The sequence below is a fragment of the Anolis carolinensis genome, chromosome 4, assembly GCF_035594765.1.
Source record: "Anolis carolinensis isolate JA03-04 chromosome 4, rAnoCar3.1.pri, whole genome shotgun sequence".
NCBI lineage: Eukaryota > Metazoa > Chordata > Lepidosauria > Squamata > Dactyloidae > Anolis > Anolis carolinensis.
The window spans coordinates 51,094,279-51,119,122 of NC_085844.1; the positions used below are offsets into that span (position 1 = coordinate 51,094,279).

The 24,844-nt window shown below is 42.1% G+C and overlaps 1 protein-coding gene across 4 annotated transcripts in view; it reads left to right on the forward strand.

The window, feature by feature from the left end:
- Positions 1–1,785: 1,785 nt before the first annotated feature.
- nol4 (nucleolar protein 4) overlaps positions 1,786–24,844 on the forward strand; it is a 151,228-nt gene continuing 128,169 nt past the window's right edge. The window contains exon 1 of one of the 4 annotated variants that reach the window (XM_003223511.3): positions 1,786–3,408. In XM_003223511.3, coding sequence (XP_003223559.3) covers positions 3,121–3,408 — 288 coding nt within the window. In that variant the 5' untranslated portion in view covers positions 1,786–3,120. Of the gene's footprint in view, positions 3,409–3,811; positions 4,330–24,844 lie in introns of those variants that run through there. The other 3 variants (XM_003223512.4, XM_008114894.3, XM_062980408.1) reach the window with 3 other exon arrangements.

Genomic DNA, 24,844 nt, shown 5'->3' on the forward strand with positions numbered 1-24,844 from the left:
TATTTTAAGTCTTTATCAACCAATTGTGTTGATAAATCACCTTCGTCTCCTCCTCTTGTCACTTGGGCTCCTTTTCTCCTTCCTCCCTTCCTTAGGCTGTAAATTGTAATTTTTATGATGTATAATATTCTTTTAGAGTTTATTGAAAAACCGCAAAACAGCGAATCCGTGAAAAGTTAACCGCGAAGTAGTGAGGGTATACTGTACATACCATTCCACATTTGTACATTAAGTTAAATATGCCATTACCTCACATTTCAATGTCTTTGGTTGTGTTTCCCCCACATAATGTTCTTGTTTTGATGCCCCACATGCTTTAACTATGCAGACATTTGTTACCAGTGTGATGCCTCTACTCTTCACTATTTTATCGAGATTGGTCATTGCTCTCCTCTCAAGAAGGAAACTTGTTAGACAACATTTTCTGGGAAGAAAGTCCATCGCTTTTATCATGGACCAATGGGAAGTTCACTTCCTTTTTCAGACATGGGATTTAAGTCCTAAGGGCCCTTATGGTCCAGCTAGGGGCCTATTTTCTGAACTGCCCACTCCCAAAGCCTCACTTCTTGGAAGAGGCACTCAAAGGAGAAGGGACAGTGCTGGGGGGACTCCCGGGGACTGGGTGGGTGCGAAGGGGAACAGAAGGCGACAGGAGGGAAAGAAATTGTGGTCCATTGGAAGGAGAGGGAAGAGCGTCCAGGCAGAGCCAGGCAGAGGCCCTGCCCTCCAAGGTTGTGAGGGAGCCCTCGCCCCAAAGGAGATGGACAGCTCCTGCTTCAGAGTCGTGGCCTCTTCCCCTCCAAATAGGGTTCCAGGGCGACCGCACCACGAGCCCGGAATAGAGGAACTGTCACACGGGAGGAGGGTTGCCGTCGGCGGCAAGTTGAGGAGATTCTGCTCGGGACTCCTCCCCACCCGCTGCCCTCGCGCCCTCCCGCCCGCTTATTTGTTGCTCCGATAAGCAATAATTAGGTCCTAAGCTAATGAGGTGTCAGCTGATCCGAGGGGAGGGGAGAAGGAGGAGGGCGGGGGGGGGGGGGAAGAGAGCGCCTAGGCTAGACCGGGAGAAGTCTCCATGGAAACGCTCCCCTGGCAGCCCCTCCCCCTTCCCCCACCTGGCTGTCTCGGGGAGGACGGGGAGCTGCCTTTTCCCCTCCCTCCCTCCCTCCCTCCCCCTCCCGCCTCGGCCTCCCTTCCGCCGCCTCGCCCTTCGCTCTCCCTCGCTGCCTGCCTGCGCACGGCCCGGCATCCCTAAATGGGACAATTCTGCCCGTCACGTCGCCGGCTCAGCCTCCGTCTCCACAGAAACTTTTGTCCCGCTGGCCAATCAGAGGAGTGGGGGGGGGGGGGAGGGGGAGGGAGGAGGAGGAAAAGGCGAGGGATTGAGAGAGAGAGAGAGAGAGAGAGAGAGAGAGCTCGGCTGGCGCGGGGCTGTCAGTCCCGGTTCCTGCGCTGAGAGACCTTCCAGTTGGGGCCACTGAGCAGAGAGCGGGGGAGGGAAGGAGAGAGAGGAAGAGAGAGAGAAAGAGCCAAAGGGCGCGGGGGGGGGGGGGGGAGAAGCGGAGGAGGCGGGACCCCGTGGCAAGGGCCAGCCTGGGACGGGGCTGAGTGGGTGGGTGGGTGGGAGGGAAGGCGCGCCAGGTGCCCTTTCCCTCAGGATGGAGGAGGGCGGGGCCTGAGGGGAGAGCGGGGGCGGGGATTAGCCTGCCTGAGGAGCGCCATCCCGAACCGAGGAAGGAACCAAGAGCCATGAGCGAGGCGGCGCGCCGGGCGAGACGGTGTGGGAGTGTGTCTGGGCTGGGAAGGCGGTGGCGGCGGGGAGGCAGCGGCGGGAGCTGGAGCCGAGCGGGGGGACTTTCTTTCCCCGTCTGCGAGTAGGCGTCGCATGGAGCAGCGCCTGCCTCTGCCAGCTCGGAGGGGCGTCGAGAGGGAGAGGCTTTGGGCTCCCGGGTTGAAGAAGAGCAGCAGCAGGAAGAGGAGGAGGGGCAGCGGAGGGGCCAGGGGCGCCTCCAAAGCCCAGTCCCGGGAGACAGGAAACGGGAGCCAAGAGCGGCGCGGCTCACTCGCAGCCTCCGGACGCCAAACTTCCTTGAAGGCCCGGTTCCCCTCCTCGGCTGCCGCCATCCCCCGCCACCCCACCACCCCCTCCCTCCCTCGGTCCCAATTCTAAGGAAGCCTGTGGTTCTTCTTGTCCAATAAAGGCAAAACCATCCATAACTGGGCAGGATTAAAACGACCTGCTGAGATTTCTTCGCCGGGGAAGAACTTTCTATCCCACCCAAAGACAGGACTTAGGATGGAATAAAAGGGCGGAGGGGAGAAGGGGGCACAGAGACAGAGAGGCCAATTTGCCCTTCAGCGATTTCCTCCATCCTGCACAGAGAGAGGGAGAGGGAGAGGGAAAGGGGGGCAGAGCGAGCGAGGCCGCTGGAGGGAGAAGCCAGCGCGGGGTCTTCCAGGACAGACACAGGAAGGCGGCCCGGGGTTGGCTGCTGCTGGGGCGGAGGGTGGGCTTTGCTCTCCTCTCCTCTCCTCGCCCCCCCCCCCTCGCCCGCCCGCCCGCCTCCTTCTTCCCCAACCTGCACCATCCAGGCTGAAGCGGATGCCCGAGGAGGACGGAGCCGACTCCATGATATTTTCCCGTCCCCGCTCCTCCTTTCTTCTGCCTCCGAGAAGCCAAGGGAGAAGGAGGAGGGCTCGCTCTTGGGGGAGAGGCGCCGAGGGAGGTCGCGGCGGGGAAGGGACAAACAGCACGGACCGGGCGGAGGGAAGGCGAGGAGTTGGGCGGAAGAGGCTGCCGGGGAGCCCCTCTCGCACCCACCGCCCAGCCCCGCGTCGGGCCAGAGAAGAAGGGGCCGAAGGAGGGGAGGGAGCAGAAGAAGGAGAAGGGGGCGCCCCCTCCCGGCTCTGCTCGCGGCGGGACCCCCTCCGCCTCCCCCTCCTCGTCCTGGGACCTCGGGGGCGGAGCAGCCCTCCTCCCCGCTCCTCCCGGGCGGAACAGGTGCCCCCCGAAGGGGAGGGTGGAGAGGCCGGCCCCCGGCTGTAGCCCTCCTCTCTCTCTCTCTCTCTCTCTGTCCCTCTCTCGCCGCCTCCGCCTCCTGTCTCTCTGCGGGGGAGCTTATGATGGAGGCCGGCGACCGGGACATGTACCGCCAGTTCCAGGACTGGTGCCTCCGGACTTACGGGGACTCGGGCAAAACCAAGACGGTGACGCGCAAGAAATACGAGCGCATCGTCCAGCTCCTCAACGGCGCCGAGGGCAGCTCCACGGACAACGCCAAATTTAAATTCTGGGTCAAATCTAAAGGCTTCCAGCTGAGCAGTCCGGACGAGGTCGGCGCTGGGGCTGGAGGAGGAGGAGGCGGCGTGGGAGGGAAGCAGGTGCTCTACGTGCCGGTCAAGACCACGGTGAGTCGGGGGCTCCTCTGCCCCGGGAGACAGAGGTGTCCGCACTGGAAGAGGCAGCCAGCAGAGCCGCCGCCGGGGAGTGCTTTTCTCTCCCCCCCTTCCACCCGCTTGGAGTTGGCTCCGGCTCCTCTGGCTCGCTCTCCCTCCCCCCCCCCTCCCACCCCCATATGTTGTGTTTGCCTGGCACCTTCCCTGCTGCTCAGGGCTTTGTGAGCCTTCTCCAACACAGGGGGGAAATGTGCCTCATGAGCCTGGTAGCCCTTTGAGACTGCCTCGTCCCTGTCCCTTTGCCTCTTGTCCCTTTTGTGAGAAGCCAAGCATCTCTCTCTCTCCCTCTCTCTTTCGCCCGTCTCTTGGGAGGGGTTCCTCCTACCCATCCCAGACTCTGGTCGATGGATGAAGCGCAGCACAGTGCATCCTTATTGGTACAAAGCCGGCAGGTCGTCAATTGGGGGCTTTCCCCCGGATCTGGGCTGATGCTGCTCTCCTCCCGCTGCTGCTCCTTCTCTCTCTCTTTCTCTCTCGACCTCCCCTCCTTTTTATTGTTTGCTCACGTCCCCGGGAGCGGCGCGGGACCTGCCTGCCTGGCTGCAAGGAAGGAAGCAGAGAAGCAGAGGGCAGGGGAAGGAAGCAACAAAAGAGCCCCGGGCTTCTGCACATGGCCAAGGGGTGGCTGGCTGGCTGGCTGGCTGGGAAGAGGGGGGAAGGGGTCTCTCGCGGCCCTCCTCGCTGGCTCCAGTCTCTCCGTGGAGGCAGCAGGAGGAGGAGGAGTAGGAGCAGGAGGAGGAGAAGTCTGGGAGCTTTCCAGAGGCTGAGAAGCCAGCTCCAGACCTGGCAGCAGAAGTGCTGCGAGCTGGATGGTGGGGCTGGTGGAAAGGACTGCCTGGCTTTCAAGGTGGGACTGGGAACTGTTGATTCCAAGTAGGTTCGCTTTCCTTTTGGCTCTGGGTTGTGGACATTTGTGCGTTCAGAACCAGTTTTTTGGCTTCATGGAACACATTGTTGTGGTGGAGCAATCAGGTTCAGCTTGGAAAAGGACTCTCAGGTACTCAGTAAAAGGAGGTTTTTAACAGGAGCCTTAAGATTTAATGGAATGCATGTTTTGCAAAGAAGAAATGCTGGATTCTATTTGCTATATGGACTCAACAGTTAAATGCATTCATCTGCCAATATAGAAAGAAAGCAGGTGTCTATATTGGCAATATATAATGTGATTGTTGGTTTAAGACTTGGTTGCAAAAGAGAATACCTCTGAGTATTGTTTATTTTGTTTTTGTTGCTCTTAAGACTTCAACTTTTTACTGAAACATGATATGATCAAAACTTTTTTGTACATTTAGTGTAAGCTACTAACCATTGCTTTTGTGAAAAACTATTTGCTTCTCTTATGAGTTAGATCCACTACAAAACTTTGTGACCATAATATTTATTCAAGGTCCGAGTCATGGTTTCCCAGATATTTTGTATTTTTCATTCACTTTTCTCTATTGACTAGAGAAGTCCCTTTGGGCAGATAGGGCAGTCTACAAATAAATAATAATAATAATAATAATAATAATAATAATTATTATTATTATTATTATTATTATTATTTTGTTATTATTTATTTTAAAGATCTGTGGGCAGCCTTCTCTATCTGTTCTAGTGGCTTTCTTTCAACTATACAGTCAGAGCTACAGGTAAATATCTGATCATGAAAAGTGATGTATTTACACAGCAGCTTCAGAAAAAGTCAAGTTCTTTTTATGAGATAAAGTGGTGTACTGAATTGTTAAAGGTTACAAATTTTTGTATTAACTGATCTATATTTTATGCCATATATGAAAGGGCTGTGTACCTCATTCTTTTGTTGCAACGATTCTACCACTTTTCTGTGGTTACCCTCTCTCTTGGTAGTTACTGGAGCTGCTTCTGTTTGAAGAAGAACTACAAGCATGGCATGCCTTTTTATACCTGTTTTTCAAAAAATCTTACCTGTATACATTGGTTATAACCTGTTTCTTAGTGTTCAGTAAGCCTTTTAAAAATAGATAAGTGTACATTGGTTTGTGTCCAAAATCTTAGAATGAGCAGGACTTAAAAAATAATCAGAACAATTTTCATAACATAATCAGTAAAATGTTTATCAGATTTCTTATGCTATTATCATATATTCTTACAATGTTTTCAGTGTCTGCAATTCAACGCAAATAGGCATGTGGTTGTATATAACTGTGCACTGTATGTTGCCCAACAAGTGTTGCTCTTTGGCATTGTTTAACACTTCTTGAAGAAGTACAGGTCTGAATCCTGTTGGCTATTCCAAAGTAGAATAAATTCATTGAATCATTTGTTAAATGGCAAGTTTATATGCAGATAGTTCCCATTGATTCAATGGGTCTACTTTATTTGGAACCAACAATCAGATTTCAGCTTGTGTTGTGGGTTAGCTATACCTAGAGCAGACTGGCTAAAACAACTGTTTCAATTAGTCATGACTAATTTGGGTTGCACTGATTTCTGGTGATTTGTTCCAAATATAACTAAATGTGGACCCAAGATTCTGTATGTAAATGCTTAGTCTCTTAAATATGTTCAATAGCATACTGTGCCACAAACATCCCAAAATTCATGATGCAATTGAAAGATGCATCAATTGTTTAAGAATAATATCCAAATTTTGGTCTGAATCCTACTCAGTATTAAAGGAAGAAGGACAAAAAGCTGGACTCCATAACAGCAACTATAAAGAAGTCCATGGTTTAGGTCCCTCTAAAAGAAACATGCTGGAGACTGGTATTGGGTTGGGGGCAAGATATAGGATTCCACCCTCCCCCAAATTTAGCTACAGGTTCTATAGTAACTTGCTGGGCTGTTGAAATAACAAAACCCATAGTGTAATGTCTTTCCTCCTGCTGTCTAAGCCCTTCAGAGGCCAGGATTCTGGGGATTTTACTTCCTTTGCCATCTTCTGCTTGGCCTCTCCAATAGCTGACTTTGAAGGAACTTTAAATGTTACCTTGAAATTAAAATATACTGCATGCCATTACATTCAGCTGTACTCACTGGTACCATGGACAGATACTTTAGCCTGTTTCTTAGCAACTCAGCATCTCATTCATCTGCAGAAACATACAGTAGTCACCTAAGAGTTTAATAACTTATGATCATCCCTGTTAAACTGTCCTGTTTGACTGCTGCGTGTGCCACCCCTAATAATGTTGCCAGTTATTTCAGTGCTCAGCCCTTTGTAACCAAAAACTTTTCACATCCTATTAAAAGTCACTTCAAGTAAATGATATTTTGATGTAAAATCAATCACTCTTGATCATTCTGCCTAGTGCAGGCAGACACATGGGGCTAATGTGATACATAAAGCAACAATGTTAAGTCCAAAGACATTGGTTTGACTGGCGTGGGGAGGGGTGCAAAATGTCCTTATTGTCCCGAATCATTTTCCCCTTGAAGCTTTTAAAGGTTTGTTGCTTAGCTTTGCTGTCAGCCAGAGATTTGCTCCTGAAGGTTCTGTAATCCACTGCTGCTGGTAATTAGACATCATTACTGCTGCATTAAAGAGAAAGAGAGAAGGGGAGAGGACAGGCTGAGGCTAATTAACTACTTGATTTTAATGAAAGAAAGAGAGACTGATAGCAGGTGGGAGTTTGCTCCAGAATAGGCGAGACAAGCAACACAGACTTCACTGAAGCAAAGATAACTTTCAGGCTTACGGGAGCAGTATTCTTGTCTGTTTAGTAAAAGGTTGGGTCAAATATTTCATCTCGTTGTACTGTTGCCTGCATGCTGAAGAGCTCAAGATCCCAGGGCTATACTCTATTTAAACAGCACACAGAGAAAGGGAATATTTTGGCTTGTAGATGTAGAAGGGATTTATTTTAGCAGCCCAGTCTTCTAGAGAGCAATAGGAGTGAATCGGTTTTTCTCAGTGGTGTAGGAGATGCACTCTTGGTCACCAGGCAACAACATTCTGCAATACAGCCATTTTAGGTCTACAGTGGAACAACACACATTTGAATATGCATATGTGAACAATATACCTCTGTTAGCCTTCCATAATATACTACGCAGGTTTAATCTTTTGTTATACCAAAGTAGTTAATTATGGGAACTGTGAAATTATGCTTTTATGTGAAAGTGTTGGGCCAGAGAAATATATGAAATGGCTGGCAAAAATTAGTAAAAAGTGTTAGTACTAAATTCTCAGAATCACTTAATATCAACATTACCATTGATCCCAGGACAAGAGAATCTCAAGCCCCTCCCAAGACTAGGCTGAGTGGAGCCGAGCTCTCCTCTGCTCCAAAAAGGATCAGGCAAAAGTGGATACTCAATTCCTGTAGAGCTGAGGTGGTCCAGGAGTTGTCCATTAGAAATCTGCTAGTGGATCGAGTATAAGCAAGAAAATTACAACTATTGTAGTCGAGCTCTCTTTGGAGAAATGAATCCAAAGAATCAGAGCTTGAAGAGACCACAAAGGCCTTCCAGTCCAGTCCTCTGTCATGCAGGAACACACAACTAAAACTCGCCCAACAGATGACCATCCAGCCTCTCTTTAAAAAATTCCACTATACTATAAAGCAGCATATTCCACTGATCATCAGCACTCACCATCAGGAAGATTTTCCTAATGTTTAAGTAGAAACTCCCCCCTCCCTGTAATTTTATTCTATTGCTCCTTGTCTTTGTTTATGGAGCAGCAGAAAACAAGCTTTCTCCCTCCTCAATATGACATCCTTTCCAATATTTAAACATGGTTATCACATCCCCTCTTAACCTTCAGTTCTATAAGCTAAACATACTCAGCTCCTTAAGCTTTTCTTCATAGAGCTTGGCTTTCAGACATATTCCACACTTGGGAGCAAATGCTGCTGAACACATGGAGGCTCTGTGGTTTTAAGGATTCATAGACAAGATTAATTGAATATAATGGAATGGGACACATACAGAAATTCACCTTTCTTGACTAAGGCCTCGTTGGACATTACAGAAAGAAATAGTCTATTCTATCTTCAGTGAACCTAGGAAATATTAAAGGTCTCGTGGTATTATTTCATTGAATAACGACTGAAAGGAAAGCATGAAGCACCCATTTCTATCCTTTAAGAGGGTGAATAATGTCTGACCTGTGTGGGCAGATGGCCATTCTGTAACTTCCCCAAGTCACTTCCCAACTGCTGAAAGACCTCCAGGCTTAAAATGGGAGCAAGGGCATAGATGGGCGGGAATTGCTTTAAAATTACCCAAACTGCCTCAAGACCACTCTAAATGCAATAGTTTGCTTTTGTCCATGCACCAAGCCATTCCAAAATATTTTAAAGGGAAGTAAGTTCATCCAGGGGTTATACTTATCCTGAAATCTCAAGTTCTTAGCATGGACTCAGCCCTGAGCCTATGTACCCAGGTTTCAACAGTGGTAAGGAGAGCATTTGCACAACTAAAACAAGCGTGCCAGCTGTTCCCTTTCTTGGGAATGTCGGATCAGACAAAAATGACACAACTTGATTTCCTCCCAGTTGAATTACTGAAACTTATTTTACAAGGTGCTGCTTTTGAAAGCTCTTTGGAAATGCCTTTATATCCAAAATGCTGTAGCCACACTTCTGACCACTGTTGCTTACAGGGAACACATATTCACATGTTGCAATGTTTTCATTGGCTAGTGGTCAGTTTCCTGGCAGAAATCCAAATGCTGGTTATGATTGTTAAAGGTTGGTACAGTTTGGACCCAGGCTATCTGAAAGAATGTAACCCTCCTATATGAAGCTGCCTGAGTTTAAAGATTTATAGGGGAGCACTTTTTTTGGTCAATTACCACCACAGATTCATAGAGGAGAATCTTTTTAGTGGTTGCTCCTAGACTGTGGAATTCTCTCCTATGGGAGGGTTGATTGATAGGATCACTGACTTAATTTTAAAAACATCTTTATTTTTTAGATTTTAGCTATACAGTACTTAAGTTTCAAGCTGTCTTGAGTCTTATGCCAAGAGGAAGGTAGAATATATCAATTACATGACTGCACAAACCACCTGCAGATGATATAGGAAAGTTGGAAATGACTTCCAGCCATTTTTTAACCAAAAATGCTGTAGTTTAGCCCACCAAGGGCACATAGGAACAACATTTGTGATCTGTCATAGTCACCAGTCCCTTCTGCTATATACTTGAACAACAAAACTGAGGAGAGGAAAGGTGGGAAGGAAAAACATGCTATACAATGGTGAGTCAGAGTCATGCTTGAGTAGCATCTAAATATTTTCTTTTCTTCTGTAGTATTTGTTAAATTTTTAAAGCTTGTTTCCATGAGTGCTTTAGGGTTGGGGTTCATTTTACTGTGATTTTACTGTGCATAATATAGGCAAAAGAGGAATGTACCATCCCTACTTAGCTTTAGGAAAGGGGCCAAGACCTTTCTATTCAAGAAAGCTTTTGATTGATACATAGTAGGATCCTTGGGAATTTTAAGTTGGTAAATAACTGAGGTGTCTCTGGTGGAGATAGTGTCAGGTTATAATTTTATTGTTTTAATTGATGTATGTTTTACCATGTTTTTATTGCTATTTACCCATTTTAACTTGGAATGTCTATGTTTTTATGTTTTAAGCTGTCTTGAGTCTGCACATGGAGAAAGGCAGGTACAAATATTCTAAATAAGCAAATAAATGTATCTGTATACTAAAGTGTCATGCTTATGCCCTGGGTCTTTCTAAAATATACTTGTAATGACAACACAATCAACACAGAATCACTTTTTAATTGGGATACATGCCTAATTGCACCAGTAAGAGAGAAACAAAGGACTGTTGGCAAGGTTCAAATGCTACACTGGCTTCATATTCATCAGAAATCCAAATATAGGGGTACAATTTGATTTCATTTTGGGGTCTGTTTTCTCTTGGATTTGCAGGACTTCTCCTCTATACAGTAAAAGTAATACCATCTTTTGTTCCTTGTTGTCTAAACCAGGAGGAATCCCTTACTCTTCTCCAAAATAAGATTTCTATATAGACACTTCTTCTCTCTATTCCTGATTTTTCCAAATTCTATTTAGTTGCAAGTTATTTTAGATATTTTAACTTTGGGGCAGATTTAAGAAATTGGGAAAAGCATTACTGGACTAGAGCTGTCTATCTACTCAAAACTGTTTCCACACAATAGCCAGCCAGTTGGCTAATAGGAAGTGAAATAGTAGGAAAGGACTGTAACTGAACCTTCTGCTTTGCATTTACTAGCAAATAATATACATAATGGTGTGCATGTGTGTATGTCTTGAAGTCACCTGTCAACTTATGGTGATACCATTAATTTCATATCATATTCTTAGACGTGGAATCTTTAAAAGTAGTTTTGCCAGTTCCTTCCTCTGAAACATAGTAAAGTGTATTATTACTGGACCTGATATTCAGTAACGGTTTCCCCTCCAAGTACTACTTAGGGTTTACTCTTCTTGGCTTCTTGGTGCCTTTAGAATATTTATGCAGTGATAAGAGCAATTCTGCCTCTGGTACTAGAAATGATGTCCCTAGCGACCATCAATTGAAAAAATTCCCTTTCAAAGCTGTCCAAGGTGCTAGTCATCACTACATCTTGAGGCAACAAATTCCACAGTTTAGCCATGTGCTATGTGAATTAGTAAAGGAGCCCCGGTGGCGAAGTGTGTTAAAGCTCTGAGCTGCTGAACTTGCAGACCGAAAGGTCCCAGGTTCAAACCCCGGGAGCTGTGTGAGCGTCAGGGGAAACCTTTACCTATGTGAATTAGTGTCCTGATTCAGTTTCATTGGATGATTCCTAATAGCATGAGAAATGCACAAAATGTATAATTTTATATATCACTGTTAAGTCCCACCTTACTTGACCTTTTTATTCATCCAAATAACCCTGAACATTGTGACTTGTGCTCACAGACAAGTTGTTCAAGTCCCTTGACAATTTTGGTGCTTTTCTGTTATTGTATAGTATCCTTTTCTGCAGTTCAGTAATGATACCCTTCTCTAGTATTACAATATTTCTTTTAGGTATGGTGTCTAGAATCTGGTTTTGAATAAAAGCAGCATAATGTTGTTTTATTTTTAATTGTGTCCAAAAAGGAATATTTCATTTATAAAGCAGCTGCCCAGTGGGTCAACATTTTCATTGAGCTATCTACCACAACTGGGGATAATTGTCATGAATTCCTTCCTTTCTGATTATGTGCATGCCCCATTTGGACCTCAGCAAATGCAACTATGATGTCTAGACACTCACCGGGAACCCCTTGGTCAGTGAGAAGTGATGACAGTGGCATTGAGGACAAGGAGATGTTTCAGGGGGGGCAATATGGTTTTGATTCAAATGGATTGTTTAGATACCAATGTGCTGGCACATATGGCCATCATTATAGTCTTCTAAGACCATTGTAAATAAGCCTTGGTTAACGAAAGCACCATAGGCTGTAAAAGAGTGCTTCAGCCAACTTGGGAAAAACTTTGATAATATCTTCAAATACTTTGTTCAAGAAAGTAAAAGAAATGCTAGCCTGTAAGCTTACATGTTCATTTTAGAACACGGCAGGTCATATTTTCTCCAGGTCTAGGCTCTTGAGCTCAAACATTTTAAAATATACAGATGCATGAATAATGGTTAAGGACTTGTATCAGAAATAAGAAGCAAGGAATAGAATTAGGCACTTACAGCTATGTATGAAAGAAGTTCTCATTTCTTCTTTGGGAGATATTATTGTGCCCTGTTATCTTTTGTGTATGTTGAGATGGGGATTTATACCACTGGCTCAGAAGTATGTCTTGATGAAGTACCTTATTCATAGATTCCACACGTTGTTCAGTTCAGTTAAGTCTAGCAAAAATATTCAGGCAATCATATCTTAAAGTGCTCTTTAACAAGGAAACGATATACCACTTGTATATGATTAATGACCTATTTCTGTTACAGGATTACAAACCATCCACCTATCCAGATTTGTCAGGGACTGCCCTGATTAATACTCTTGTCCCACTTTTTCAGCTGATTGTAAATTCCCCACTTTCTCCTCATCCAATTTCCTCCTTTGTGCTCAGCTTGCTTCCATTGATGCAAACTGAATTCAAAATGAAAAAGTAATTTCTAGTAATCTAATGCAATGGTCAGAGAAGTGAAGGGAGAGTTTTTTTCCTTCTCAGTCAGCTCAGGCAAAATGAAACAGCTGCAGCCTCTCTTAGTTGGTCTGTTCTTTTGTATTAATAGTGTTTGCCATCGTAACCATGCTCTAATGTTGCTTGGCCACACATGTGGAGGGAGTGGGGAAAAGGGGTGGATTATTGTGGTTCTTCTGATGGTATTGGAGTACAATATGTATAATCCCTCATCACTGAATATCTTTTTTAAAATGGAAAGAAATTGAAGCACACAGTTGCCAATTTTTTTTGCTTAGGATGAGATGTATTGACAACTAATTAGGCCAGGGAGAACTAGGAGCAGTCCACCTTTCTGGATTGGGTGGTCTAGAGAATCTGGATGTGTTACGGACTGTAGGAAAAGATCACAGGGCTACACTTTCCTTACATTTTTTGTAAGCAGAACATTTTTCATTTCCAGAATTTTTAATTTTTCAAAAATTGAGTGTGTTCTACCTTATAGAACTTAGGTGTATTGTAGATACATAGGTTACTTAAGAGCGCCATTTCTGATGGCACACACCATCTGAGCCCAGTAATAGAGGGAAGTTCCATTTGTGACAGTTATCGATCGATGTATCTTTCACAAATCTCTTTAAAACCCATCTAGACAAGAAGCCATCTCAACATCATGACAATGGTTTTCATGAGTTAATGGTGTGTTGTGAAGAGTATATGTTTTGTTAGTGCTGACATTAGTGTTGTCAGTCTATGTAATTGTGAGCCTTTGGTTCTTGTGCTTAGAGAGACAGAGAACAATGTCTCTGTATTGTATGTTTAGCATTCATAGCATTATAAACCTGTTATATCCCTTTTGACCATACTTTCTATATTAAAACTCCCAAGATCTTAACTTTTCCATATTATGATGATTCCACTCCTTTTGATAATTTTGGTAGCTCTTCTCTGTGCCCTTTCTAACTTTTATATGTCTGCTTTAGGAGGGGAAGAATTTGGAATTTAGGATGAGGAAGTACTCCAACCAGAATATAATTATGGACAGCAAGGGTGGAATAAGTGCTGTAAAATAGAAAGTAACAATTTCAAAACAGAACTTAGTGGTAAAACCATTGTGCCTTCTGTGTATACAATAATTCTAATGCGCAAAAGAACTAAGAAAGAAGTGTGGAGAATTATCTGGGAGAAAATTATAGAATGTTGGAGAGTAGACACCCATTTCTATTTGACCGAAAGAACACTTATGGACGTTTTAACCTGGTTCATCATATTTCAGTTTACAGTAATAAGCAACCACTGAAAAAGCTTACCGTATTATTTGTGTATAAGTCTTCCTCATGTGTAAGTTGAGTGTTGGTTTAGGAAGTAAAATTATAGATTTTGAGCTGACTCTTTTAGGTTTCTCCTGGGATGAACCAAGCCTCACATTTAATCACTCTGCCCAGAAAAAGGGATTGTTCTTTTTTTTTTGGGGGGGGGGAGTGGGAGTTGCAGTACTTTGACTGACCCACGGAAAAATAAATTTTTGACTAAAATTTCTAGACATACATGAGTATATGCAGAATGTTTTTTTTTTAAAAAAGAGAGATATAGGAACATAACACTAACATGAATTCTATTAAGCATCATAGCTCTTATTAAATTGACTTTGTTCTGTACTCTGGCAAACAGAATTAATGACATATTGGGAGGGAATTCCTAGCAACAGGGGGTCTTATTTACAATTTATTATACACCGTTTAGTGTCTCCATAGCTACATTTTATTTTATTACATTTTATTAGAAAAATCACAGAGATGATCCCATTATCTTGATACAGCTTCTTGGATTACTACATTGACCCTCTTTTGGTGCCCTGATACTCAGACCCAAACCCAGACACTAATATTCTAGTGATTTTTTTTCACAGTGAATGAATTTGTATTGTGTAATCTCTTAATTCTTTCAGGAGAGAAAAAAATTCTGTAGTCTTTTCCCTGATGAAAAAAATTGATTCATAGTAGCTTTCACCCAGTCTTTGCATATCTTGAGGTGTTTTGGAGTATCATATTACACAGAAATATGTGTGGTCTTTTTAAAATGCAAAAATGATGATGTGGGCACAAACCACATTTTTGTGTGTGCAAACCCCAACTGAGAAACATACTTGGTGTATTTCTATGCAGAATAATTTTCTAAAATATTTGAAGATACATAAATACTGCACATAAGCTGTATAGAATTCTCCCCTCTGTATGATTCTTCCTAACTAGTTTTCTTTCGTCTCTGGGAAGCCAGAGAAATTAATACACTAGATTCTCAGTTAATTGGCACCATGGGGATTGGTAGATGTCGGATAAGATAACTCTAGTTATTTGAGAGTTAGAGTTAAAAATAGGCCTACCTAATAATATACCATACCATAAACACTCTATTCACTTGACATTAATACTGAAATCAGGAAAAATAAATTAAGACAAATAAAAACAAACTTAATATAATGTAATATAATTTATTATGGTATTCTTTGATTTTCCCCCCAGTTGCTTGAGAGTTTGGGTTGCTTGAGCTGTGATTAACCATAGCAAATGTTCTTACCATTCCTGCAGTTGGGTTGTGAGGAACTGCAGATGGGTTGCTGTATTCTGTATAAACTATTGTTGTTGTAGTGCTTGGCCCTTCCTAGCCATCTAACCCACTCATTGGATTCTTTGTGTCATCTTCCCTGAACTCTATCAGGGAGATGGCAAAGGAAACAGAAGTCATTGCATTTGGATGTATAGTTATAAAAATAGCTGCATTATTTCATCCCATTGTCCTACTTCTTTCCTAAGGTTTTGGCAATGAGGACTTCTAAACTCTTAATCTATGAATAATTTTATCCTACATGGATTGAGAATGACTTTCCACAGACTTCCAGCATCTCCCATTTCTGAAAGCCCTTGTTTGGCCATGTGAAGGTTTCAAACCTCCAGCTGTGGACCTTCTTCTTTAGCTGTTTTGTTTCGGGTAACACTCAAAGACTACCTCCCCTATGTACGTCCACCTGTTCTGTGTATTCTTTCTTAATGTTACACTTAATCCTTGATCCTCACTTACCTGGTTCCTTAACTTTTTTGGTTTTGCTTCTCTCTTCTGGCCTGGTTGCATTTTCTTCATTTTCTCTCTCCCCCCCCCCCCCCCAACTCTCCCCAACAGTGCTAATTCGTTTATTGGTTACACCCAGAAAAAGCTTCTAATCTGCAACTTGAATTCTCAAGTGGATATGCTTTCTCTAGGGGAGGCAAATTTTACCTGCTCCATTTTTAAAAAGTTATACATGCACTCAGCCCAAGTCTTTCATTTCTTTCCATGTGAGTATAAGAAAGAGTTAATGCATTGGAAGTAATAAAGAAAAAGGGCACCAGAATGCATATTTGTTGAAGGTCTGTTCATACATGAATCTATCCTGAATGATGTCTAAATATTGGAAAAGGATGTAGATTAGGGTTGCCATTTCACCCAAATGGCTAGGTTTAATTCAATTTCAAGGCATGCCCAATTAATTCTGCTTTGGATTATCATCTGGCTCAGATTCCAGACTTTCATCTAAATTAACAATATGTCTCTGCCACTTGTAGGAGTGGAGGCAAAATATGCAGTAAAACTTTTATGCAGTTTTTTTCCCAAGAAGTAAGCTCACCTCCCCACTGCCGAAGAGCATTTTTTGCCAGTGAGGAAGTCTTACTACCCCTTCTCTCTCAGTTCCATTTTCTACTTCCCTGGATCAAGATTGCACTTCTATTAGAAGTCTAGTTTTTGGAGGAAAGTATAGCAAAAATCTGCTTTGTAGAAGTCTTTGCAAAGACTATGTAAAAGGCAATGGTGCCACTGCTGTGTAAGAGGATTGCAACAAAGCAGAATAAAACTGTAGTGTAATGATTAGTATTTTAGGTTCCATGTTTTAGACTTGTTTGATATTGCAATATTTGGCCCTTTTGGTAGACATCAAGAAAAAAACAAGTTCCATTTTTTGCATAATAATGAAGGCCCTTCTGTAGCCTGGCATTGGAGGAAAAGAGCCATTGCTATCACTTTCTCTCCATACCACCTTGCCTCATACCCCCCATTACTTCTCCTCCTACCATTGTCACCATCTTGCTTTCTCTTTCTTTTCTCCTACACATTGTCTTGCTGCACTACCACCACTGCCATCACAAAAAGAAGTAGAATTAAAAATCATAGGAGAAAGGAATTTACTGCTTAGTAAAGCTGGAAAAAGACTATTGTACCAACTTAGAATGGTGTAACTCTTCTGCACCTGAGACTAAGGGCTCAACTATACTTAGGGATAGGGTAGACAAGCCCCAAGAAAATAAATTATACTGCAACTTTTACAGAAGGGTGAGGAAGATGATGACGGATCTTTGAAGTTTTTAACAATATGATAGAAAGTGCCACAAAGCTAGAATCCTATAATCATAGCCAGTAGCTGTGAATACTTGCACTCATCATCCTTTCCACTGAGGCCTGATACCAGATATGGTTTGAAAGGGGAAGATAGACAGGAGGTGGACCCAATGGGCATTTTACAGCAGTAATTATCAAGCATCTTGCAGTACAGCCAGCAGCACAAATCCTGAAAAATATCCTTTAAAAATCCAAAACATTTTTTGTTAGTGCTATCATCCTGCTATTTTCTCCTTGTGCTGAAATTCAAGCTCAATTATAGTCCTCTACATTTAGGTTTTATGTCAATTATATGTCTAAAATAATGAATTCCACTTTCTTTTCCAATGCTCCACTGTGCAAGTATAAGGAGCAAGGCATGCAGATTTTATCTGTTTGCTACTTTGAAATTTTGTGATATATGTCCAGATATATATTTTGCCATAAATAAATCAATCCCCATGCTGCAACTCATTGGTTTCCTATTTTCCTAGCTGTAGACAGGAACCCCTTTCACTTTTTACTCACTAAACAAAATTCCAAGAGTTCCCCACATCCACCCAAGAAGGACAATGTAGTTTAAGAAACGTAGGTAATGTTGGTGAAGAGTGAAAAAGTGGCATGGAAGAAAGCTGAATTTGATAATCCTGAGATTAACATCAGAACAGATAAGATAAAGGTCTTGGTACTTGAATTCTTTATATCCTCTACCATACATCTTTTGTTCTTTTGTAGTAATTTACGAAACATGTTAAAAATAAGTAGATTATTACAGACACCATATGTCTACTGTAGTTGCTCTTCTAAACTGAGCTAAGCTTATGCAGATGCAGACCTTGTAATAAACCTACATTGTTTAAAGTGACTTGCAGTCACTTTAAAAAAACCCAAAAAGTTTTTTTTTAAGTTGCAATCCTGATTTTTCCCCCCTGCAAGATCTATAATGATATAACTGTTTCCCATTGCACAATGAATAGGAGAAGTGTAACAGATAAGGGAAATGTGTATTTTTCTCCTCTTAGATATAAACTACAATCTATGGCAGTGGTTCTCAACCTGTGGGTCCCCAGGTGCTTTGGCCTACAACTCCCAGAAATCCCAGTCAGTTTACCAGCTGTTAGGATTTCTGGGAGTTGAAGGCCAAAACATCTGGTTGAGAACCATTGTTCTATGGTTACATCAAAACTATAGAATGGGTGCAGTTTGGCACTACTTTAACTGTCATGTTCCTATGCTATGAAATCCTGGAAGATGTAGTTTAGTGAGACACCAGTATTCTTTGGTAGAAAATGCTAAAGACCTTGTAAAACCACATCTCCCATCATTCCATAGCATTGAGCTATGGCTATTAAGGTGGTGTCAGACTGAATTCATTTTACAATGTGGATGCAGCCTTAGGGCCCTTCCAGACAGTCCCTATATCCCAGGATCTGATCCCCTGTTTTCTGCTTTAAACTGGATTATATGAGTCCGCACTTCCAGATAATCTGGGATAAACAGAAAATCTGGGCTCAGATCCTGGGACATAGGGCCTGTCTGGAAGGGCCCAAAGTTGCTCAACCAGAATAGCAAAAACAGCACCTGGCCCTGAGATCAACTCCTGTGGAACATAAACGCACTTCAGATCATCATTAGAGTAGACTAACAGTAATGCAATAAAAAAATGAACAAATGAATACAAGTTAGGGGCCCTTCCACACAACCATATAACCCAGAATATTAAGGCAGAAAATCCTACAGTATCAGCTTTGAACTGGGTTATCAGGGTCCACACTGCCATATATTTCAGTTCAAAGCAGCAAATGTGAGGTTTTATTCAGCTGTGTGGAAGGGGCCTAAATTTTATGTGAACTGAAACACTACTAGTTTGGAGAAATTGCTCAGATTGAGGATTTTTTTTTTTTTAAAGTCCTTTCCTTTCCCACTGTTTTCTAATTATAATAGCTCCCATCGCAAAACTTTCACTTTTGGAATTGGGGTAGCGGCATGGATTAGCAGCAATTCATAGAACAGTATAAAGCAATACTTGAATTTCCCATTGTTTGAGAACATGAGAACATGCGACTGCGGTTTTATTTAAATTAATATATACATTTAAAAGACCGATAGGAACCATGTTGCTCGTAGATCTTTTCTGATACTGCAATTCCTCTGAAAAGCTGCTGAAGTGACAATTTATCTCCTGATGAAATAAGTCCACTATTTGTAGTATTCTGAATACATTACATGGGTGAGCTCATGGTGCGACATTGAAATAAATTAGACAAAAATTATGAATTCAAATTTGTAGATCCCAGTGTATGCCATTCATGTTACTCCCCCATCCCACTAAACCTTTTGGTCTCTTGGGACCCATTGACATGGGCCATATATTCCGAAGTGAGCAAGACACTCTGTGGTATTTTCATGAGGAATGGGACCTTCTTGACCTTAAAGTAGGGCAAAGCCACTGAATCTGGTTTTGCTCCATGTCAAAGTTGGGGAATGCTCTGGAGCTTCCCTAAAGCTCTGGAGTAGCTCCAAATTTCAGTGCCTGTATGTGTGAATACCTGGGCCAGTTCTGATTTGAAACTGGCCAGTGTTACCATCCAGCTTTTCCTGTACAATTTAAATAAATTGTAGATGTTATCATTAAAAGTTGTATTTTATTAAAATAATAAAAACCTATCAGGATCAGGCTAAGAAATTGGTATATTTCTTTGTTCTTTATACTTCTGACTTGTGTCATGGTCTTGCAGCACTTTTAATGAGACATTGTATGTGAAATTATTTGTTATCTAAGGAATTGTTCGTTGTATTTAGAGCTCTCTGTTGATATTTCAGTACAAGTCTCTGTTATGGAGTGAACTTCCTCATTACCCAAACACTGATACTGCTAGAAATAGCAACATAAAGAATTCAGAAAATGATGGGTAAAATGTCTTAACGCAATATTCAAAAGAGTGCTATTTTAATCACACAGATGTTTCTTAACAAATGTAAATATAATCAGAGCAAAATGTTTGCTTATGTCTATATACCATGGTTTGAGTTGGACCAAAATAACCATTTTATAAGTCTAGAGATAGTTCACTGTCAAACAAATAGTATTCTAAAGGGTTTACGCATGCTATGAGGACAATTCAGGTAGAATTATGCACTTCTCAGTTACATAAATTTCAGTGTGAAAGACCCAAGCATGTCCTTAATTCTCCCATTGAAATCAGCAAGATTTGATAGCATCTTTCTGGATTTTACTACATGTGTGGAAAATGCAATTATTCTAATTGGCCATATCCTATTAATGATCATATATTACTTTGTAGTCATTGCCCTACTAACCCAGTATTTATTCTCCTCTCACCTATTTTTCCATGTTGCTACTGAAGAGAAGCACTATTGTATTTTGTGATATACATGCTGGTTAATATTCACAAACCACTTGCTTTACATCATCCTCAAAGAGGGTTTACAACATCTAGAGATATCATAGATAGAAATTGAGAAAAGAACATATTCTTGATCACATGGAAATCTGATGATACCACTGGTAAATGGAGAATTAGTGGGAAAGGGAAGATAAGAAAGGTTATGATCTCTTCTAATGATGTCATCTATAGAGCTAATTCTTCACTTCTAGTATTTTTCTTCCTTGATCATGTGTCCCAACAAGAAGGAATGATGAAGTAATAACCTTTGCCTCATCACCCCTTAATTTCTATCCTATATTTTCATAGTTCCTTTGCAGTAACATATATTGTTCTTACATGGTTCAGAAGGGATAATGGTCATCAGACTTTCTGCCATGTCCTAAATTTTCACTCTGAGGTAACACCACATTTCTCAAGGCACTCTTTTCTTATGATGTCTGTATAACACTGCTTTGGTTCATCTTCATAGGGAATCATTTACTACCACCACCATACCACACCTCTTCTTCTAGGAACTGGTTCTCCCATCAACAAGATTTTTAAGGACTGAGACAGTTGGAATCAATTGTGTGGCTCCAAACTCACAGTCTGGTTTATGATCATTCTTCTTTGGTATGGCATGTTCTTCTAAGTGTTTGGGAACAGAGCCTCTTCCTTGGGATGTCCTCTGTGTTATGACCTTCCAAGAAAGTCTGCTGTGCTCTCACACTGACCTGGGGGGGGGGGGTCAAGCTGCTCCTACACCTTTCCTTCTAACAATGCAGTTAGCTTGCACTTTTTCAGCAAATAGAATCTTTCCATGACCTGGAAGAAAAATCCAAACATTACACAGATATTGCAGGTCACTGAAACAGCCCCCCCCCCCTCCCACCATCTGTTTTCAGTTATTCTACAGAAGCAGCAGCGCAGTACTCCAGGTCTGTTGCTCAAACTCTTCCATCAAATACCCCAAACACCTGCTTTCATCCTGCTGTTTGCTGAGCTCCAGAAACTGGGGAAACAGCTATATAGAACATCTGCTAGTTCTGCCTCAAACTCCATCAGTGACTCACTTCCTCTCAGCAGGGAAAGCATGTGGCTCAAAATACTTAAAACACCCAAAGAACCTGTGAACAGTGCAGACAAACAGTCTTAACTTCCAGAATATAAGCATAACAGAGGAAGAACAAATGGTCACCAAAAACAAAATGAAGTACTGTAGATCTAATTTTCTACATCTATCCATTTTAAACTCTTAATCTTCACAATATATCCCATCCTCAGCAGCTTGGAGTCAAGAATAAAAAATATCTTTGTGCATTCATATGTCAGGTATTTTTTAAAATATATAATAATACTAATAGTTTTATTTCTTACCTGTACCTCCTCATAGCTCGAGGTGGGTTATAACATTACTAAAACACACAATCAAAATACATAACAATTTAAAAACAACTAATAAAATACAAATATTAAAACGTATTCCATAAAATACATAATAAAATACACAAAACAAAAATTAGACATAGATTTGAAGTTTTAAATTTGTCACTGTCTAGGTAGGCCTGCCAGAAGATCTTTACTTGAGTCTTAAATTCACTGATCTAGCTGTCGGAGCTCACCAGCAGGTTGTTCTACAGTTGTGGGGCAGCCAAGGAAAAGGTCCTCCGGATGGTGGTTGCCAGTTGGGTTCTGGCTGGCTGGAGCAGACGCTCAACAGAGGACCTTAGTATTTGGGGTGGATTCTACGAGAGAAGTCCATCCTGAAGGTAACCTGCAACTAAACCATGTAGGGCTTTAAAGGTCAATATGAACACCTTATACTTTGCCTGCAAACTAATTGGCAGTCAGTGTAGTGTCTTTAGGATAGGAATGACTTTAAGATTGTTTTTCCTCATCCAGCCCATTACCTCCTCCAGACATTCATTCAGAGAAGACATGTTATTCTTAGTTCAAGCTGTTTGTGAAAGCATGGGGAAATATATTTGGGTGTCATCAGCATGCTGATAACCCCCTGCCCCATACTTATAGATGATCTCTCCAAGTGGTTTCATGTAAACATTAAAGAGTATTGGGGGTAGAATGGCACTTCTCCCTGAGGGATGCATTAATAATTTGTATTTGAGATCGAACTGCATCTCTTCCCTGGATGACCAGCCAAGAGGGACAGGGATCAAGAAAACAAGTTGTCCAGCTTACCATCCACAGCAACGTGTCCACATCAACAGTACTCACCAATTGAAATTGATCCAGTGTAATCACACTTAACAGAGTTGCTGGACACATTGTTGGCCTCTGCTCCAATGACAGCATCTAAGTCCATTTGGGAAACCATTGGGATAGGCTCATGTTGGTCATGGATACCATGAACTCCCTAGCTACACCTAACAAACTGGCCTCCAGTGGCATGTTGAAGTCACCCAGAAGCAAAACTCTAGGTGACTCCAACAACACCTTCAAGACCAGTTCCATGAGCTCGGCCAGGGATTCTGTTAGGCAGCATGGTGGATGGTACCCTAACAGAATCCCCAGTCTGTCCCTGGTTTTCGGACTCAGGTACTCAATGTGATTCAGCTCCCTAATAGGTACTCCAGCCAGGTTAAGGTAGTCTTCATAGACCACAGCTATCCTTCCCCCTGCCCACTTTCCTTAACGTGCTCAATGACACAGTACTCAGCTGGGAGGGCCTGGGCCCAGGTTGGGGCACTATCATCTCACAGCCAAGTTTCAGTGAAGCATGCCAGGTCAGATCCCTCATCTTTGATAATATCATAGATGATATTAATCTTATTTTTCACTGACCTGGCATGACCAGTCTGCACAAAGAATCTGGAGATGATGGGAAAGACCTAGATCTCGTGAAAGGTATGGCAGAATTAAGAGAAGGAGAAAAAATGCACATGCGGTACTTGCCCTACTTGGTTGTATAGGAGAAGAGGCTCATCATTCATGCTATCAAGTTCCAGGGTAATTATTTTTAGTACTCAATAGCTCAGCCATTATTTTTTTCCTGGTTATTCTTGAAAATTCCTCTTCCTCCCATTTATATACAGCTGTCTTGATATCTTGATATCATGTAAACAGGAAGAACAGATATACTGATGTTGCCCTTTAGAAGGCTGTGTTAAGATATGTATGTGTTTCTGTCTAGCATCGTGTCTCGTATTTTTACCATCCAGGTAGGATATTGTTGTGTGGCTGAAGAAATACAGAAGAAGTACCAAACTGCATTCATGTTAAGTAGACAGCCACAGCACTTGAAATGGTTTTGGTTTTACTGCCAATGGAAAATTCCTTGCAGTGCCAGCCAATTACACTTTTCTCAATTGAGAAAAATACCAGCTGGCATCTGTTTTGGGCTGATTTTATATTTTTACATCTTGTGGACCATAGTGAAGCATCAGGTAGGGCAACCCCTCTCAGATCACCGTTACTTTTTTGGTGGACAAAAAAAGTGTATGCGTGCACAGGAGAGATTGTTTTTTCTCTCACATTGCTGCATGTGTTAGTTAGCATTTAAATCACTCCGTCCTCCTTCACGTCTTGCTCTCACCTGCAGTGTTTCCACCAAATCCATCCATGTGTCCATATAGGCTATGTGTGTTAGCTTCAGCTACCATCATCTCTTATCTAGCCATACCGCTTAGGAATGATGGGTGTTGTAACAAGAGGTGTGTGAAGTGTTTACTTCTGCCCAGCTGGGTACTCTTAGCTCTTAACTGAAGGATGAGCGACTGCTGTGATCAAAGCAAAATAAGCTGTTTGGAACACTTTTTTTTTGCAACCAGGTGGGCTAGGAAGCAGAACAGATTGAAGGTGACTGCCAGTCATGGATATATTATTTAAGTTTAGAATCCAAACAACTGTCTACTCATATTCTGCTCTACATTCACCTATCATTAAAATGGCAGGAGCTCCTAAGGGCTGAACATAAAAGGCCAAGCTTATTTCTGTAGTGAATGTGCCACACATTATTACACACTTTACTAAATGCTTTGCATTAACACATCTGAAATACATACTAGAATATATGAAAAAATCTGAAATAATCTAGAATGGTTCATTACTGAGAAAAAATGGTCTGTTCAGCAGATGGTAGCGCAGATGAGCGCATATATATGTGTGTGTATGTCTATATTTGTTAAGTTATCTTCAACTCTTCACATTTGAGATGTCTTTATTTTCTAAAGATGAGACTATTTGGAGATATGGTTTGGAAACCAGAAGTGGGTATAATGAAGAAGGATTGGGGTGTGGAAATAATTAGTACTACATAAAATGTTTTTTTAATAAAAAAAATAGAGTGCTAATAAATAAATAACATAAACATCTGAGAAACTGGGATGTTTGACCTGCATTTGAGGCTGGCATCTTTAGAGGATCTACAATTAGATCCTCTGAAGATGTCAGCCACAGATGCAGGTAAAATGTCAGGAGAAAATGCTGCTAGAACACAGCCATACAGCCTGGAAACCACACAACACCCCAGTGATTCTGGCCATGAAAGCCTTTGACAACACATTCAGAATTTTGATTGA